The sequence below is a fragment of the Carassius gibelio genome, chromosome A3 (genome assembly GCF_023724105.1).
Source record: "Carassius gibelio isolate Cgi1373 ecotype wild population from Czech Republic chromosome A3, carGib1.2-hapl.c, whole genome shotgun sequence".
Taxonomy (NCBI): domain Eukaryota; kingdom Metazoa; phylum Chordata; class Actinopteri; order Cypriniformes; family Cyprinidae; genus Carassius; species Carassius gibelio.
The window spans coordinates 6030924-6051851 of NC_068373.1; the positions used below are offsets into that span (position 1 = coordinate 6030924).

Below are 20928 nucleotides of genomic sequence, written 5' to 3' on the forward strand. Positions count from 1 at the left end.
TGAATTATTAAGTTAAAAAAAAAATTACTATATATATATATATATATTTTTTTTTTTTTTACTAAAACTTTTGCCATAAATAGTGCTAAAATAGGTCTCAAATATTTGATATATATATATATATATATATATATATATATTTATAAAATGTATCTAGTCAGAGTCCCATCAGTCCTTAATAATTTGCTATTCCTAAAAACAATTTATATTAGTTGTCATAAGTTTGTTAAATTACAGTATATACTATATAATGTGACCATTGTCTGTAAAATATAGATTCATTAGAATTTTTGCATTATTAAAATCCAAATTTGTGCTTGTTAACATTTGTTAATGCACTGTTTATTAGCATGAACTAATGATGAATGATTGTATTTTCATTACAGCAAAGATTAATAAATATTGTTCATTCATCTTAATACATTCTTAATGTAATGTTAATAGCTTTAAAATTAGTTAATACAACCTTATTGTAAAATATTAAATGCCTTTTTAGTATTTAAATAGTAAAATATATATATATATATATATATATATATATATATATGTTCAGAATCATTAACGTTTTTTTTTATTATTATTTCAAATAGTTATGCTTATGCTTTTAAATAGTAATTGCACATATTGTATTTAATTTAAAATCAAAACTACGTATTATAAATAAATGTTTTTTTATTGTGACCTCGGGTTTTTGGCTCCCACTGCTCGTTCATAAAATAAATAAGTTATAATCCATTTCTCTACATCACAGAACACGTATTTTGTTCACCAATGCACTTTGAAACGACTGTGCGCATTAAGCGGGTAATGGATGTTTATGACGCCCACACTCATCACAGACCCCCTTTAACCACCGGAAGTCTCGCGATAGCAACTGAGCGTGATCTCGCGGGCCTGTTGTGTCTGACGAGAGTCGCTGCGTGGGGGGGTTCGCTTTATGTCATCAGGAACGGAGCGAGAGGTGCGTTTACGCCGCTGTTTCTCACGCTTCTGCGGCGTCTTACAGTCGTTTCTTTCCAAATACACTCGTTTAACGACCTCGCACGAGCGCGGGATTCCGACGGGGTTCTGAGGATGATGATGCGGCGGTGTTGTTGTGCTCGCGTGCAGCTGAGGAGACGGATGGACCGTAGCACCGTCGATGAAAACGGCCCCGAACCTCTCTAACTGGTTGTCTTACCGCACTAGCCGTTAAACTCCCGCAGTCGAGAGCTTCTTGGAGATGGACTTGTGGACATCGAGCGGCAACAGGGCCTCCGGATGGCGAACAAACCGCGAGGATCTGTAGCCTGCTAGCTAACGCAAGACAGAGAAGAAGAGCGCAGTCACCGTGTGAGGAGGATGATGAGGAGCGAGCTTCAGCCCTGAGCTCTCACCAGGAGGAAGGTCAGGCACAGATCCTGGTCTCTGATGAGCTCGTGTCGCTCTCCAGAGCTGCTGGACCTCTAGCCGTGACTGTTCACTGATCGAGACACTAGCTCAGTTCTTCTCGCGTCTGTCTGTCACAGTCAGCGGAGATGGATAAACTCACCATCATTTCAGGATGTCTCTTTCTGGCTGCGGATATCTTCGCCATAGCGAGCATAGCCAACCCAGACTGGATCAACACTGGCGAGTCAGCAGGTGAGGTATCTTTGAGTTAGTATCATGTCTTCAGGTGTGGGGACTGCATGCATCACTGAACAGACGTTGGTTTCATGTCCTGCTTGTTCCTCATCAATTTTCATGATTTTAACAAACAAGAGTCTTCTACTTTTATTGTACAGCTGCTCTTTATAATAACTTGCATTGATGTCATTAAGAAGCACGCATATTTAATGCTGAACAGATCAATAGTTCACGTGAGTGTAGATGAAGCTTGATTTTTGTGCATACAAATATGATTATATAGAGACATAAACTCCTGAGCTGGAAATCATTACTAAATTAATATTTACTGTCGCTTACAGGGTTTAAAGTTTGATTTTCAGGCCTTTAATGCTAAAAACAATCAGTATTGTTACAATATAGAATGCTTTGTAGTTAATTTGTCTTTTTTTTGCAGATCACTCCTGGTTTATGTAATGAAATATGAAACATTGTAATCTCATTGAAATAGAAAATGTAAAACTGTAAAAGCATGTTAGAAATCCTTATGAAGGGATCAAGCATTGCAGTTGAGAATTGCATCTTGATTCTTTGGTAATGTTTGACCACATCACAGTCATCTGAGCACTAACATCAAGTCCAGTTACATCAGCGCCTCCATGTCAAGGTGTTTTGGTTATTTAGCAGTTTTATGTGGCTCTGCTCTGTTATTAATGGTTTAACCCCATGACGGTGTGTCAGATGTCCATGTGTCTGTTGATAAACAGCTGCTCTTTGTTCAGCACACATGACTGCTTGGTAAGTGGGTCAGCACGGGTTCAAGCTCAATCCACTCAGTTCAGCAGCAGTCTCTGGCCTTGTGGTGTTTTCTTCCATGTCTTACATGCTCTGGTGGTGAATCAGGTGCTAAAACAAGCAGTCATGTGTGCAGATCCCTTTGTGTCATTTTCAGCCGTCCATCACAAGAGACTCAGCACATGTTTCCTATTGAATTCATTCAGCCCACTTGTCTGAGGCTTTCTTATTGTCTGGAGAAGGCATTGTTGTTCCATGGTTATGAAACCAGTGGGGAGTTATTATTAGAGGTGACTATCATTTGGAAAGTGTAATAAAAATGTTTTTCATATAGTGAATTAATCAGTTTAGCAACATTAAGATCCCTTGCGTTATATGATGTTGTTTAAATGACATGTTAGCACATTGCACAACAAATGATAATTTATCTAATGTGTCCAGTGTCCGTTTTACTTTTGAGGATTTATTTATTATCCATTGTTTTGTAGTTCTCAGTGGTAATTGTTTGTATAGATTTCAACCTTAGAGTTACACAACACTCTTGCATTTTACAGTCCTTTTTATACTCAAAAGTTATTAAAAAACAGATGATGGATCGCACACACAAACATCTCTCAGACTCTTCAGTAAAGTCTGTTGGGAAATAAAAAGGTTTTGACACACAAACACACACACTATATATTATATAACTTATATGCAGTATATACAATACAGTATGCTCTATATATATATATATATATATATATATATATATATATATATATGAATTATTTTTTTGGTAGTTCTTGTTCTCTGTGGTAATTCTCATTATAGGATTCAAAATAAAAATGACATAACACTGTCATCTTGTAGTCCTTTTTTTTGCACTGTTATGAAAGTAGATGATTGATAACACACACACACACTTAACTCTTGCCCTCTCCGATGCGTGCGTTGTTTCTTCAGAGTTGATTGTTGAGTGCGTGGCTGTGTGTAGTTGAATGAGCTTCTCTGTGAGCCATTGTCCGGTAGTTTCCTTCCTGTGAATGTGAAGATCATTAAAGTGTTGGTGGCGTCCCTGCCCTCTCTTTGATGTGGTCTGTGACCGGCATGAGGCAGAATAATTGGCTGACGAGACATTGTTTAGACTCCTTCACAGAAATCGTGTCTTTGATCTACTTTTGGACATTTGGATTAAACGTTTGCATTGGATGTTGTTGTTTTGTTTTCTGTCATTGATTGTTTAGTTTGCTCTGTCTTGATGGGTACACAGAGAGACATTCTCTCAGTATAAGAAACGTTGTGTTTTCTGTTAGCTAATGTTATGCTCATTATCAGTGTAAGTGAATCAAATAACCCCCAGACTCTAATGACGCTTTACCACGGCACGGCTCGCTTAAACACTGCCACCCTGGTTGAGGTTTCCAAGCAAGTGATGTGATGAGTAAACCGATCACTGTTTGGACTGTGATTCTGACGGCACCCATCCACTGCATTGGTTCCATTGCTGAGCAAGTGATGGAAGGCTGAATTTCTCCAAACCTCTGAAGACACAAACTCATCTACATTTTGGATGGCCTGAGAGTAAAATGTAAAATGTTTAGCCTTTAGCATCTGGAGTCAATCTGCAGATACTTAGAAAACGCTCGCCTTTTAAATTCCCCTGGATTTCACATTTACAACTTCAGCAGGGTGGAAAAACAACAGTAAAGTCATTTAGATGTCCAAAAGTTGATTAAAAATGTAGAAAGCGCACATCAGATTCTCTGCTTCTGTTGGCAGTAGCCAGTGCTGCTTTGTTTGGACTGCAGTGATGCTCTGCTGTTTATCTGCATTTCTGCAGCTTTCTATTTGCACAGTTGTTTCTGACCACTTATTCACTTTTCTGTCCATCATCAGAATTGGCTTCAGCAAACGGTTCAGGTGTGTTTTGTTGTGTATCACAGTCTGTCAGTTGAGACATCAGTATTCAGAGATGTGGTTTTTGATGAGGAGAGTCAAACAGGACAGAAAATAGCTCTTAGTTATCCACCTTATTCTTCCCGTTGGAGTGGACACGGCCATTTGTAGTTTCTTCGGGGGGAGGGTCTGGCTTTCATCTGCTTCCAGCTATTTTTAGCTGGACAAAACCGCTCGTTTGCTGCTTGATATTGTAAACTATATGATGTATGATCTTAATTATGAACACATTGGTTTTTAGTGCGACCAGTTTACTGTTTACTGCACGTTATTGTTCTCGTTATTTCCCTACAGTGGCTAATGAACCGGACGTCTTGCCCATAGGCTTACTTCTGCATTGAACAATTTAAATGAATACATCTGATGTAAAAATCTGGATAACATTATAAGTAAACCTCAGCACATCATGATAAAAAAGACAGTTCGTTTCCCAATTGCTCTCATCTCAGACTCATTATGATGTCCCTCGAACCCTAGCTGAACAACCCAGGATCTGTGTGATTGGCGTTTACTGCTCCGATTCACATCTGTGGGCCAGTGAGACGGCTGTAAGGATGGCAGGTTTGTGTTTCTACTCATAGAGATGGGAAATTATGCAGCGGAGACCTTCAGAATCAACCCAAGAGCTCACAGCGACAAAACACGAGACACTGGTGCTCGTGACATTTACACAATGAACAACAAAATCCTTCGGAGCCTTTTATTTCCAGAGAAAGCCTTGGAGTGAGAGGAATGATTAGTGGTTAGTTTCACTCTCCGGCAGGGAGCTGATTGTTAGGAGCTTGTTTTAGAGGTGTGGACGCGTTGAACAGTCCTGTTTCTGTTTCAGAAAAACAAGCGCCCAGCTAGAAATGCCACCTCCTCCCACTGGTCCTGAAGCACTTGCTCACGCTCAACTAAATATGACTGGAGGATGTGATCAGCTGATGTTAAGAGGGAAATCTGCAGATGTTGTTTCTTAAACTGAGGATTTACCATGCCACACTTTGAGTTATATTGTTATTGAAAATTCCATGTAGGTTTCTTGACATGCATTATTTTTCACAAATGCCTGACGTGAACCTGTTCTTCCTGCTATTTGTGCAAAGGTATCACACAAAGTACATCTGAGTGGATGACCAAAGTACTTAATTTAATGATTAAAACAATAAATCCGTGGAAAACCTGTCATTAGACTTAGGAGAGACCAATTATCCAAGAAAAATCATTGGAAACAGTATTGCCCACTGGATGTGATGATAACAGCAGTTTTAAGGGTGTGTTAATATGGACAAAAACTTGTATTTTTATATATTTTTTTTTCTCTACACAATATTTCGATGCTGTTCATCTCAAGACGTTTGGTTCATTTCCATTCTCTTCCCGTCAGTTCATCTTTCTCCCTCTTCGCTCTGTAGAGACTGAATTGACAGCATAAATGCAGCGTTAGAATGACAAAAATGAGTACCAAACCTCTCTCACTTTCTTACTGCTGAGCTCTGCTTTTATTGGACGCTGAGAACATAATCAAATGATAGCAAATATTTCTAAAACAGGCATGTGAAAGGGGCAGACCATTACTAGATGTTTGTAAATGCCCGGCGTTCCAGTTGTGAGGAAACCCCTGGAGCTTTCTTAAAGGGATCGTTCACCCAAAAAGGGAAATTCTGTCATTAATGACTCACCCTCAAGTGGCTCCACATCTGTAAGACCTTCGTTCATCTTCAGAACACACATTAAGATATTTTTGATGCATCTCCCATAGACTGCAGTTGTGCTAGCACGATCAAGGTCCAGAAACATAGTAAGGACATCAGTATAATAGTCCGTGTGACATCAGCAGTTCAACCGTGAGGGACAGGGTTATATGTGGGTCTGGTTATTTTGTGCTCATTGTGATTCATTGAGCTACATACTGCGGAGCTCTTAGAAAAGGATGTTATGAAAGGACTGACGTGCTCTCAGCAAAGCTTATCTGAACGAGAAGTGACTGAGAGACAGTGAAGAGAGCGGTCGGTTTACAACACTGACCCACAGCTGCTTGAGAACATGATCTCTCTGACCCCGAGTTGTTCTGGGGTCCTGCTGCTCCAAGACTGACCCTGTTTATTTCCTTAATGTTCCTCTTTTATCATTTAGAATTAGTGCTTGATGTTATTGATAAAGTGATAATACAGTTTTATTTCACATGTGAATTAAAGCTTTTGAGATGTATATCTATATTCTGAAATGAAAATAAAAAAAATGAATGCACTAGTTTTGGATTACCCTTGAAAAAGAATGACCAATACCAATACTAACTTTCCTCTGTACTCTTGAAGGGATAGTTCTCCTTCAGTTGCTGCTCCCCATAGTAAAAATCGAAATAAAAAAACACTAATACACACGGCACTGCTTCAGCAGTACTGAATAGAGTCGTTAAGTTCTACTGCTAATGCTGAACATCTGGTTTCGTCACATTTTTATTATTTTAGGATCCATTTGGTACCAAAGTATTGGTACTTTTGACAACACTATACATGATATATTACAGAATAATCTGAACACCCATTATTAAAGTGATTTATAACATCTGTGCAGGCTACAGTGGGGAAAAACTAATCCTGTGATTATCATTTTCTTATTGTTTCTGTGTATTATCTAGTTTGTTCAACACTCGTGTGTCAAATGGGTGACTTGATCGACTTCCAGAAAGGGGAAAATCGTGGAGGTCTGTTTAGTAGGAGTATTTGTAACAGCCAATGTGTTTTGTTGTTTCATGATCATGCCTGTTTTCACAAAGAATGGCTAGTCTTAATCAGTGGAGAAGAAAAGTGGGCAAAAAACAAAAATGAATGATAGAGACCATCGATCACGAAGAAGGACTGTGTCCAAACAACACAGAAAACGTCATTTGGACTTATTTTTTCACCGGAAGAAATGTTTTTGTCATTACACGGAGAGTAAATTAACAAAAAGCTACTGTTGTACTGAATTTCAGGTATCGGTTAAAAAGGGAAAGGTACCCAACCCTAGTTAGGGTTAGAGTTAGGGTTAGCACCAAAGTGAAGTTCAACATCTGCCCTCGACAGGCAAACCCCTGAAGACAATATTGAAGAGAAACCAATGTGAACAGTTTCCCTCCACATGCATCTCTGTAGCAATTGATCCTTCGCAAAGACACACCCCCCTTAGTTACTGTTGCTAGGTCCAACAAGCCATGGCACTCTCACGCTACATTTTTCAATCATGTTCTCATGCAGTGAAAAATACATCAGACAACACAGAGCAGGTTACTTCTGGTATGAAACAGTCTCTTTTTATTTGTTTTGGAAATTCAAACAATAAATACCATTTTTGGCTGTGTGGTAAGTCGTGACGGATCACTGTAGCTAGAGGAGGAGTTTTTCTTTTGGGTGGTGTGTAGTTTGTCATCAACTGTTAAGTCTATTATTATTCTTATTTTATTTTTTTCTCATTTGTTTTGGTAAAATCTTGTAATGCTTCCAGCAATGAATACATTTTCCTTGTGTTTGCTGAGGGTTCATCGCGGGCACAGGATGTGTGTGCATCTGAGAGGATTCAGTGCGTTAAAGAAGAAGAAGCCTGTAGCGGCGCACCCACCAGGATTCAGAGGCTGTTTGACTCATCCAGCGCTCCAGATCTCCAGAGCTGATGAGAGAACAGCACTGCTCAGGAAGAGCATGCATTCGCTCCACACAGACTGTGAACAGGAGAGTGGTCCAGAGTGTCTAAACCTCTCAAGCCGCTGTTGAAATGGAGTTTTTTTTTAAAGGTTACGCATGTTTACTGATTTATGCAAACAGAGCCCACTTATTGTGAGAGAAACCCCTCCCTCCATCCTTCATAGCTTCTTCACCAGTGAAAATACAAACGTTTTCATGAATTCAAACGTGGTGTCCAAGCAGCTTTATGAATGATTTACTAAAAAAATAATTCTGCTTTTGTTTCATGAATGAAGCTCATTACTTATGTCGCCACGACACGGAAACTTGTGTTTTTCCACTTGCAAGTACAACTTGACTTCGCTACTAGCTATGTTTCCATCCAGAGTTGCAAATTTAACTTGTGCAAAATTGGACCATCTGCAAACAAAGCACCGTTTCCATCCAGCGAGACGAAGCAAACGAAATCGTCACTCCCCGAAATACTGGCAACAATTGACACTTAGAAAAAGCTACCACGGGCCTTCTTTTGTACATAGTTACTTGTGCCTCAGAGCACGCAGACGAAATGAAACGGTCATGTTATCTTGCTTTCGGAGGAGGACGCCTGCTGTTTGGGAATGTAGTCGCGTAAGAAAACACAACTTTGACAACAGACTTAGACTATATTTTTCTGAATAAACAAAGCAACATTTCAGATCTTGTGCAATGAGATCAGTCCACTGTTTAGTCCATTGTGTCACAGACTTCTTTGATGCACATCGTGGAATTTATTTGGGAAATGTTTTTTATTCGTAGTTTAAGCGATTCCGCATTTTTAGAATTTATGTGCATTTCCATTCAGTGTTTAATTTTTTTTTTAATGCGGTATCCTGCAATGCACAATATAAATAGGTGGATGGAAACTTAGCTAACTCATAATTACTATTTCCGACCTCACTTAAAGAATCCATAATGCACATATTTTTGCCAAAAAGTAAATTTGACCCCTTGTGCAGTCGACAGAGAGCATGTAGCTGTGGTCATATATATATGACTTGAATGTTTGTTTCTGTTTTAAGTGATTTATTTTAAGGAATAAACTGAGGGTCAGGTCCAAATGGTTTTCTGTGGTTGGCAGTGGAACTTGTATTGAAACCTGAAAATCCCTTTATTTTAAGTGCTTTACTTAAAAAGCCATGACCACATTACCGAGTTTGATTACGGATAGACGGGTCACGTGTTTCTTGATAATCACAAACAAAAGTTTAAGTAACGAACACATTCTGCTGAATTGTGTATTTCACGTTTCCAGAGAAGGCTTCTTGGGAATTTGGCATGAGCCCCAAGCGCTCTGACTTGTTCCCCGTTTGTTGATCCAGATGTGTTGTTCTAGATGAGATTGTGCCCTGTGATTGCGAGTGTAAACTGCAGTTGCGTCCGTGTTGTCTTTCTCTTTAGCGTGCCAGCTGGTTGTAATGATGGAATTAGACGCTGAAGTTGTGAATCAGCGGGGGATTGCTGGGTGATGAGGGAAATGTTTACCGGATGCAGACACTAGTCTTTATCAAGCCCTTTAAAGGCTTTCTTCCCACCAAGACAAAATACTTCTTTCCCATCATCTAACTTGGGCTTAAACTCCAAGATCTGTTTTACATTTGCAACCTTGTAACAGCTCATGATGATAAAGCCAAGCATTAATCAACTTTCTTGCTTTATAAATTGTGAAAATCCTCTAGAGCGTGTAATGCAGATGAACCTTTTTTGCCCTAAGAAAAATGAATACATCTGGTTATTGAACTAATTGAATTCCTAGTGCTATGCTGTGTACTCCGAACTATATATAAAAAAAAAAAAGCGAAAATTCTGTCGTGGCTTACTTGCCCTTGTGTTGTTCCAAACCCATAAGAAATGAATTAATCTTCAAAACACAAATACAGATATATTTAATCAAATCTGAGAGATTGAAAGTCTATTTACTCAAAACTCTGATGCTTCAAAGCATTCGTGAAGAGAATTAAATCCACATGAATTGAGCAGTTCGGTCCAGGTTTTCTGAAGAGGCACGGTCACTTTAACAGATTTAATTTGGGCTTTGTTCACATATAAACACTGATCACCAAACATAAACAGAAGCGAACCGTTTGGTTCTTGCAGAAGCTTATTTTTTCTCAAGGTCTGTTCACAAACACATGAATGTTCTGCACAAAAACTCAATCTGATTTTTAGTGTACAGTTTGTCTGTTTAGACCAAATGCTTAACAAACCTACAGATTCTTGCCCTGTCAGTAGGTGGCGCTTTAAGTAGAAATGTAGCATTTACTCCAAAGCACAACAGTATTTAGCTACGTTTTCAAACAACTGTTCAGACATTTGTATTACAAGGATTTTTCCTCTGCTGTTTAATGTTGCATACTCTTCGTAAGTTGTAGTTTTTTGTAACGATGGTAGCTCTGGGCATGAGAAAGAAATCAGAACATGTTTCTATAAAACAAAAAATAAAAAAACAGAAAATGTCAATCTAAACAAACAAAATAATAAATAAGTATTTATCACATCAAATATTCATCTTTGTGTGAACAGGTCTTCAGAGGAATTCCAAACCACATGATTCCTGTTCAGATGGATTCATTTTGCCCACAGAATGTCACCGTATCTGGATAAATGTGACCGCTGATGTCAAAGATTCTTCACTGCCAACTCAATACTCATAAGATGTGACTGTAGCAGTGTTTAATAGAGCTAGCATGTAGTACTGCCTCTCCTATCAACAACTTTCTGCAGTGCTTCCATCTCCAGGATGTTTTCTTGTTGGATTGTTGGATCTGTTTTCCAGGGCGTAATGTGAATTCTTCCCCTAAGTGAACCCTGGTTCAGTGATGCATTTGAAGCTCCTCTAGACCTGCTCTTAAACTGACAGACCGCACGGCACCAGTCTGAGCATCAGCGCCAGCAGGTGCACTCATACACAGAGCTCCGGATGCCATTGTGCTTGAGCGATATCAAAATCATGCAAATGTTGTGTGTCACTCCAGAGAGCTCAGCAGAACCAGACTGCAGCCAGATGGAAGCTCAACCAGTGACCAGTCTCTTTAACTGATTCAGTGCCTCCCTTGTTCTTCTGCTTGATAGAGGAATCCCACGCACTTTAAGACCGAAAGGCCAAAATGCCTGCCCGCGTGGGCATAAACAATACTCCCAGTCAGGCTGGAATGCAGCGAGACCTTAAAATATGAGACAATTCTGTTGATGTGTTTACATTTGAGTCCTTCCTTCATTGTAGTATGTATTTAGAAGGATGTAAGCGAGAGCATACACAAGACCATCATGTGAAATGGACATCAGGAGTCAGAAACGCACTGAAGTTGGCATTTCCCAGCCACAAAAAGTGCATTAATGTTACCAAAAAGTAATGCAGTTCCTAAATCTGCAAATGAGTAAGTAGACTCATGCTCATTATCCGTATATGAATGTCTTCTGCCAAGTCTGGGCTAATGCAGCCCTAAACATAGACTGTGACTTAAATGATATAGGCCTGAGTTTACACTGTTAAAGCATGAATAAACCATACGTGTTAAGACTGGCTCACACTGCAACCAAACACAGTCCTGCTTGGTGCACTGTAACAAGAAGCTTTGTACATGTTCTTATTGTTTTTATCAGTTAATTTTGGAAATGCAGTTAATGCATTCATTTACTAAAATAACTTAATCATTAACATGAACCTTGTGTATGGTCTAAACTGGAGGTTAATGTACGGTCTCTTACTGGTTAATCTGTTTGGGTGGCCATGTGTGTGATGGGTTCAGCTGGCTGTGGAGACATAGTCTGAGTGTAAAGTAAGGCACTAAAACTAGTGTCATCCCAATCTTCTGATGGTACGGTGGAGGGATGTTATTATTGTGTTCATATCAGTACCTGTCCCAGACAACAGTGTGCATTCAGCACATTGCAGCTGTTCAGCCGGTGAAATGTAGTTTAAATCGATGTAAATGTCAGTCTTGAAATGCTTTTCTCTTGCCTGAATGAGTACAGCGGCACAGCCTCAGGGACTGTGTGTCTGACAGCTCTGAACTTTATACTCAACGGCTGTGTTGTCTCCTGTGTGCCAGGATATAGTTTAGTCCGTTTTCTCCATTCCTGATAAAGAGCAGATCCTGCCAAGCACCCTTCAGGTTTCCGTGGGTTGAATGGGACTCCCGTCACTGATGTTGTTGTATCTGATTCCAGGAGCTCTTACTGTGGGGCTGGTGCGTCAGTGTCAGACCATTCACGGACGAGATCGAACCTGCATCCCCCCTCGACTCCCTCCAGAGTGGGTCACCACGCTCTTCTTTATCATCATGGGCATCATCTCCCTCACGGTCACCTGCGGCCTGCTGGTGGCCTCGCACTGGCGCCGAGAAGCCACCAAGTACGCCAGGTGGATCGCCTTCACAGGAAGTGAGTGACGCTTTTCATGTTTGTTTTCCCTCTTGTGTTTTCTGACCCGCCCACCAGAGATGTGAAGTGTGTGAGAACTTGTTCTCAAACTGGCTGCAGAACCTACACTCCTTTTTTAACCTACACACAGAGCATGATGAAACAAGTCTGTGCATGTGTCCTGTGTGATGATAAATATGGATGTTGACTGTAAATATGTCTACATCTGTTGTACTAGGTATACTGAGGATTAAAGGGGACCGTACTGAAGCATTCAAATTAACAGACGTCTCAGAACAGAGCTGAAAACAGTGCTTTAGAATGTGTGTTCCGTGTCAGAATGTCTGTTTTTGTTTGGATCTGTCTGATTCCACACACTTCACACAGCAGTTTCCACACCCCGGGTTGCCAGAGGGGGAAAAACCCAGCGTATAGCAGCCATGGAAGTGAGCCAGAGATTATAGACTCTATACAAACATAAAACGCCTCGTTATCCGTCTTAAATGCTCTATGACCATAAACATAATACAATACGGATTACTCAACTCCGCATCTTACAGATTGCAGCTCGTCACCTTCCATTGTCAGCTGAGTTTGTTCCTGTAGTGTGTCATCAATCTGGCAACCTGCGTGAGCATCGACTCTAGAGGAGGAGAGAGCTGGAGAAACCACGCTCAATACTGTCAATCTGGACTGAAGTTACCATTTCACCTGCTAACTGTCAATATTACACACTACTCCGTTAAATACACTTTCCCATTTCGTCTGTAAAGATAGCTAAAGCAATAGATGACCGGGCTGCGTCAGATGAATACAGTTACTTTGAGATTTTCTCTTATACATAGACTTATTTTTACATTAGATAATTAGACTTAAAAAGAAGACACACATTATTTCACAGACCTGATTCTCAGCTGGACCTGCACATGCTCTAGACAAAATATTGGTTGTACCCCATCAAATGAGGTGTGTGTTCCTAGATGTGGGGAGTGTGTAAAGACCTGCGCTCAAGCAGTCTGTGAGATGGATGATCTGTGTGCATTTTTCTATTCCTCGAGCTAGTTTACACATCCTTTGTGTGTTCAGTAAATTCATCCTCTCAGTGTAACGTCACCTCTAGCGTCAGCTGAAGTGTCCGAGGTGTTGCACTAGGCTGGTGTTGGCACTGGCAGGGTGTTGCTTTATATGTGTTTTAGCACATTGCTGTGTGATAGTTGTTGAGTAGTCAGCGGTCTAGTTGCTTAGATATGGCTCCGGCTGCTCCTTCAAAGTCTAGAAGAAGAAGAAACATCGGTGGGAGAAAGCCGACCCAAAGTTAGAAAGGTTACAGCGTTCCTCTCCTGAACAAGCTGTAGGATTGAGGTTTTGTGTAGAGTCTATCAAATAAAAGCTATTTTAATAAGGCTGTCGTCTCAGTTTTGTGTTCAAAGGCTCAGTATCTATAATCGGCGCTGTAGTGTGTCACAGTAGCCCGGTACAGTGTGATTGTGTTGTCTAATGGGTGGCATTGGCAGCTCTCACACACACACACACACACACACACACACACACAGAGAGATGCTGAATGGAGAAGTCACTGCATACGTGTGGCAGGGTTGCCATGGTAACAGGAAGGAAGTGGTCCCAGTTGTCCAGGTTCTGCTAACCGTGTCTGAACCTCGTGACTCTTTTCTGGCGCTGCGTGTGGGCGGTGGTTACACCGGTTAAAAGAGCAACAGCCCCCGGCCGCGATCACAACCTGGACCACCGGGGTCACATGTGAAGACCAACAACAACACAAATAAACAGCCACAAAATGCTGCAAATCAAACATGTTTTAATGGTGCTAATGGTTACAAATAAAAAATCCAGATGGGTAGATTAATTTTTCTCAACAATGTAGTGAAAACATGTTTAAAATGTGATAAAATTACAGAAATATCAACAAATCGAATCAAATAATACCATGCATCATTTCTTTCTCTAGATCTCTTTTACATTCGGCTCCACTAGCTTCTCCTCCGGTAGTGTTGGACGGCCTGCTTCTAATCCACGTAAAGCCCACTGCATGAGTGTTTTTGTCCAGGTGGGGTTAACACAGGTGTCTGGGCTAAAGCTGTCACTGGCCTCAAGCCTCCCGAACCTGAAACAGCAGCTTTGTGTGAGTAACACAAGCCCCCAGTGTCCCCTCACTCCAGACCCAGCTTGAGCAGGTCACGCTCCCAGCTCCTCGTCTGCTGTCCTGTCCACAGCTGTGCCTCTGGCTCCCGTCCGCTTCAGCGTATGGTGCGTCAGCGGGGACAGATGCAAATATTAGCTGCTGTCTTCTCACACTATATATATATATATATATACAGTACAGACCAAGAGTTTGGACACACCTTCTCATTCAAAGAGTTTTCTTTATTTTCATGACTATGAAAATTGTAGATTCACACTGAAGGCATCAAAACTATGAATTAACACATGTGGAATTATATACATAACAAAAAAGTGTGAAACAACTGAATATATGTCAAGTTCTTCAAAGTAGCCACTTTTTGTTTTGATTACTGCTTTGCACACTCTTGGCATTCTCTTGATGAGCTTCAAGAGGTAGTCACCTGAAATGGTCTTCAACAGTCTTGAAGGAGTTCCCCGAGAGATGCTTAGCACTTGTTGGCCCTTTTGCCTTCTGTCTGCGGTCCAGCTCACCCCTAAACCATCTGGATTGGGTTCAGGTCCGGTGACTGTGGAGGACAGGTCATCTGGAGCAGCACCCCATCACTCTCCTTCTTGCTCAAATAGCCCTTGATGCCTTCAGTGTGACTCTACAATCTTCATAGTCATGAAAATAAAGAAAACTCTTTGAATGAGAAGGTGTCTCCAAACTTTTGGTCTGTACTGTATATATATATATATATATATAAGTCATGTCACATCAACCTGATATGCATGTTTGTATTCATGTATTATATAGAATTTAGTTATACATTTAACTATTTAAATGCACAATTAATATTATTGTTGTATAAATCTATAATTTGTTTAAATGTATTATTATTAAACAAACAGGCAAAGTTATATATGATAGTGTAATAAATTAATCCGTTATCGGTGGTGGGTAAAATTGAGCTATTTATAATTGCAGACCAAATGACCGTGTTGACAACCGCAAACCCCGGGAACATCTATTCTGAATCAAGTCTGTTTGGTGTGAAACAGACCTCCACTCGACCGGAGTGATAACACTCAGAACGGGTGCATGTTAGCCTGGCAGAAAACAGACCCTGCTAATAGATGCCTGAGTGCAGTCTGGGCTCAATCTTGGTGTCCATTAGCAAGATAATGGCATCTTTCAGCAGAATGCAGCTCTGCAATTAAACACGACTCTGCTCGAGAGAAGTGCACTGATCTGGCTGAGGCTCTGTATGTCTGCAATAAGCTTCTGGCTTTGCACATTTATTGCATAAACTATTTTCATCTGTCTCTGCTCTTAGACACACTAAGGAGAGAGTTAAGGAGATGAATGGGGACTAGGCTGCTGGACGAAAGGTCATGCCCTCGGCGCAGTATAAAAAAGCCACTTCCTGCTGTGGTAAATGCCAGTGTGCCGCTCTGGTCATGGGGATAAAAAAGAAGAATATGATCCATAAAAAAGGGGGTGCTTTTTTGAGCACAAAAACAAAAATAATTGAATGGATAGAGGAAATAGAAACGGGCTTTGGCCCTGACACCAATTATGTTGCTAACAGACCTATTTCTGGATTGATGGGTACACAAATGCATTTGAAACCCTACAATGTGGCTCTCTGTTTAATGACTCCTCACAGCTATGCTGTATACTGTCTAGTATATGATGAACTCACAGACATCAATGATTCCTAAGGGATAGAAACACAACTTAGCAGTTTCTTAAATAACTCCAGACATAGCTGTTCAAGAAGATCATAGAGGTTCAATATGAAGATTGTCAAATCCCAATTTTAAGCCAAAATATGTAGGTTATATTTTCGACAAGATCCACAGGGACAAAAAGCCTCGGGCAGCAAGCAGTTTGTCTCTCCACACTGAACGTAAAACTGATGTTATATTGTGAGATCTGAACTGAACCTTCAAAAGTGTCACCATGAATGATACACCCCAGCCAAACTTTTACCATATGCTTCCTCGAGCCCTAATTCACAAACTTGTTTCTTAGAAAAACAGTGATTCCGCCCACTGTGAGTTTACCCAATAGTATCACACCGTGGGTTGTGGCCTAATGGTTAGAGAGTTGGACTCGTAACCCAAAGGTTCGGGTTTCGAGTCTCGTACCAGCAGGGATTGTAGGTGGGGGAGTGAATGTACAGCGTTCCCTTCCACCTTCAATACCACGACTGAGGTGCTCCTGAGAAGACACTGAACCCCCAACTGATCCCCGGGGCCTCATCAAATAATGTGTGTTTGTGTTCACTATATCTTGGACTGGGGGATTTCAGTGTATTTGTAATAACATTCATCATCATGTTCTTATACTTAAGTGAATTGGAGTGAGTTGATTTCACTCCAGCACTTCTCTTTCTGCTTATAGTTGTGATGCGTTTCGTGTTACTACAAAATGTCAAGAAACCGTTTCCTCCATCTCCACTATCCGATGAAGCCATACATCAGCTGTTTTGCGGTTTTGCGCATTGGCTGTGAAAGTACTGACGTGATCACATAGCCATCATCATCCCGGTTTAAATCCTTAATATCAAGCATGTTTGATAATAATCGGGGATGCCCCGATTTGTGCGAGATTTAATTGGCGAATGCCTCACATTACCAAATAATCCGAACATCGGGAAAGATCGAGGTGCAAGACAAGATGTTTGCTCTGATTCTCTGGAGGGGCTAAATTGGGCCAAAAACAGTCCTGTAGGGTGAGCCAAGCTAAAGTAGGATTGACACCGAGTGGTTGAACTAGGTATTGCAGTCCAAAATCTAAATATTGGAGAGGGTTTTTACACCCGACCCCTCCTTCTCAGACTTGACACACACATGTTGCCAGATTGACGACACTAACAGCAACAAGCGCTCTTGACAATGAATGAAATTAAAGACACTGTTTTCCACCAACTGGTAACCCAGGATGACAAGAAACAACTGAGTAAGCTTGCAGTGGGCGGGTTTCCAACATTCTGGCCTGGAACGCACATTTTCAAAGGAGCATAACTGACTGTAGCATTGTTTTTTCGATTCGTGTTTTAGATAAACAAGTATGTTAACTTTAGTATGTTTCATAAATATCTGCAAACATATTATGGTATTTTTATGCTTTAGTAGAGTCAAAAACCTGCATACAACACCTTTAATACAAAATATGTTAAAACCATTCATATTCACTTCCCATGTCCTCTTATTTAATACTGGCACTAAAATCATGATGAATAATCCATATGTTGGTCAGAGCTAACTGTATCTTATATAATTTATTCTGTGGACCTGCTTAAATGAGTGATTCTGTCCTTGTTTTCCCTCCTCATTATTGTATGTGTGTAAATTCCTGTATCACTTATTTAGCAACGCTTTCTTTCTTTCTTTTCTCTCTTACAGTGATCTTGTTTTGTATGGCCGCCCTCATCTTCCCAATAGGATTCTACATCAATGAAGTAGGGGGACAACCGTACAAATTACCCAACAACACAGTGGTGGGCTCCTCTTATGTACTGTTCGTGCTCTCCATCTTCTTCACAATAGTGGGGCTCCTGTTTGCGGGGAAAGTCTGTCTTCCTGGCTGAGGGGACGTTCCCAGGAGTCACAGCTGCGGTGTTCAAAGTTGAGACCGAGAGAAGCGGTACTCCTTGAGAAGGGCCAATGACGGGGTGGTGGTGGTTTATGGTAATAACTCATGAAACTGCGAAACTAAACAGACGATTACTGCACACACTACGTACGAGTGCCTCCGCCCAACCTGAGCTTCGTTAATCCCGTGCTGTCTTTATGTTGCACATTTGAGTTTCAACCCCAAGGATCGGGGCGTTGGAGTACACACAGCCTCTTCCGGAAAGGACTGAGCGCATCCACAGCGCCTGCTTCCAGTACTACTTTACTTTGGAATATAGTGCATTTATGTTTGCAGAGTTTCAAACAATTGCGCCCCCTGCCTGTGTGGAGAGGACAGACAAGAAATGGTGGAGAATGGACCGGGCGCTCAGTCCATCTAGAGGGGCTACAACAGCTGGCCTGGACACTGCACGTTTACAAAAGAGGGAAAATAAAAAGGGAACAGTATTAAGAACAATTTTGCTCGCGAGCTACATGAGGCGAACGCTCCAGGACTGCCGGTCAGGACCCTGCAAGGCTGTGCCTCGCTGTTACACGCTCTGATATTGATGGACGCGTCTCTGAATCTGACCTCATGCCAAAATAAACTCCCGCCTGAGCTCACGTGAGTTTGGCTCAGTCACAGGCGGATGTATTAGTACTTTGACTCTACACCTGCTCATCTCTTCCTGTTTTGATCTCGGGGTTTACAGAGCCCTTATTCGTTTGCTTTGATTTGCTAATGTGCCATAAACCTGTTTTGATGTATGGATGCTAAGGGCATGAGTTTGGCTTTAGGGAGCAGTATATGCCATTTCAGTAGGTGAAGCACTACAGATGTACAAAAATGAACTCCTTACCTCATTATTTTGCAAATTCAGAATGATTTTCCCCCCACCATGACAAAATATGTGCCATTTAAGTTATGTTCAGCCTTGGTCATGGACGTTTTGTTCAAATGCTGCGATCTTGGCAAATTATTTATCTGACACTGAATAAAAAGGAGCTCAAGAATGCTCTGTTTTTAATCCGTTCCCCATTATGTAATGCCTCTACAGTGGAACAAAGCCAGAAGTGTTTGTTTATGATGGATGTGTGATATATGAAGGCTACATTTTGCCCACATGCTGTTGTTTTCAAAGTGCGTGCTGTTTTATTTGAATGTGCTTGTTTTGTTGAATCCACTTAAGAAAGGTCATGCTCACAGTCGCCTTTACATTCTTTCCTAAATCAATTTCATTAATGCTTTGAAAGACTGCATTTTCCTGGGAAACGTTCATTTTCATTATACGGATGGCAGACAGGTAAAGTATATTTATTCAGATTTGAGATGATTCCCGTAAATGTATGGGGTAAAAACATGCACCCTTTGTTGGAAGAATTGATAAAAAAAAAAAAAAGCTGCATTCAGGCGAGATGTGTACGATTGCTTTTGGCAAGAGATGTGACTCGGCATCGCACTGGGACCTAAATGAATGTGAACTGTGAGAGCGACGGTGGACGGCTTGTGTGCTAAAGACTGCTTCTGCTTCGGATATTTTTGGAAACCCATCATAAAATGGAAAAAAAGTACATATAGGGGAATAAAAAGCTGTTATTTAAAAGGGAAGGAAACAATGTATTATCTATCAAAGGATGTTAGCAGTCGTTGTGCACCGTTACTGTTAACAGATCTGTATTACTGACAGACAGCTGTTTTCTCTGCTTCTCTCTGTTTCAGTATCTCACTGTATACAATAAAGGCATTAAAGAAGGCCACCTGCTTCAGTTCAACTCCGCTCTACTTCATTAGGAATCCAGCTGCTCTACTTTCCATCCCGATGGTGAAAATTCACCAAACTTTGCATGCATGGAGACTCGGGGGCTAATTGCATTTTGTGTAATTTTTGGAACGGTTGCCTAGCAACTACTAGTTAAACTTGCATTGTTCAAAACATCGCCCGGTTTGAGCTAGAGAACGGCCCTTTTTGTCAGTATTTGATATTGAAGTAAAACAAAAAATCCAGAGATTGCTGGTGTCGTTTTTGGAAGTGTACTTTTACGTAAAATGGATTTGTTAAATGAAAGTGTGAGACTGTCGATGTAATTCAGTGGAATGTAACGTTAAAGGTTCTTCAGCTCTGGCATGTTCTCGTTCTCGTTTCCTCTCCTTGCGTTGGCTTAGTGATCTGATTTAACTCCAGCAGAAGTACCTCAGATCATCTACAGTACCTTCAAATGTGGAGCATCCCTCATACAAGCACTAAAATTGTTGAATAATAATAAAAAATAAAAAATCTTGCACGAGGTCTCTTAATGATGTTTACCAATGCTGCATTTCTGATGGATGGATGTCATTGAAATTAATATGTTAACTGTAAATGAACTGTTAATAAAAACTATAACGGTATTATCAGTGATACCCATAACACTGCATAATGCATGATACTTTTATTTTATTCACAGCCTTGTTTAACAGTAAGCAATACTGAGTATAGTTAGATAATAAAATTGTTTTAACAAAAAAATATAATAATAATATAAAAAAATGTTTATATGTACAATTGTTTATAAAAAGTGTTTATATTTTCTCCCTTGCAACAGATATTAAAGGTTTTCCTCAGAGGTGCAGCACACCTGTTCGCTCAGTGTTTATTGATGACCTTCAGTCTGATCGATAACTGCACTGATACTCACGCGATCACGAAGACGTGTTCACGAGCGCGCGCGTGCGTGCGCTGGAGGCGCAGCTGTCCGTACTGCTGAGGGTCAACCATTATATGACATAATATATGAGTTTATATATGTATATATATGAAGAGTTCAGATGCAAAAACCT

At 40.6% G+C, this 20928-nt stretch overlaps 1 protein-coding gene across 1 annotated transcript; it reads left to right on the forward strand.

Annotated features, from left to right (window-relative positions):
* Positions 1-845: 845 nt before the first annotated feature.
* Positions 846-19864, forward strand: mosmoa (modulator of smoothened a). Its single transcript, XM_052540773.1, has 3 exons — positions 846-1623; positions 12174-12386; positions 17901-19864. Exons 1-3 carry the CDS (start codon positions 1518-1520, stop codon positions 18083-18085), a joined length of 504 nt encoding a protein of 167 aa, XP_052396733.1. The 5' UTR covers positions 846-1517; the 3' UTR covers positions 18086-19864.
* The last annotated feature ends 1064 nt before the right edge of the window (positions 19865-20928 follow it).

Coding starts and splice junctions, on each gene's coding strand:
- mosmoa (XM_052540773.1), top strand. CDS start 1,518: ATGGATAAACTCACCATCATTTCAGGATGTCTCTTTCTGGCTGCGGAT. Junction 1,624..12,173: donor CAACACTGGCGAGTCAGCAG/GTGAGGTATCTT, acceptor ATCTGATTCCAG/GAGCTCTTACTGTGGGGCTG. Junction 12,387..17,900: donor GTGGATCGCCTTCACAGGAA/GTGAGTGACGCT, acceptor TCTCTCTTACAG/TGATCTTGTTTTGTATGGCC.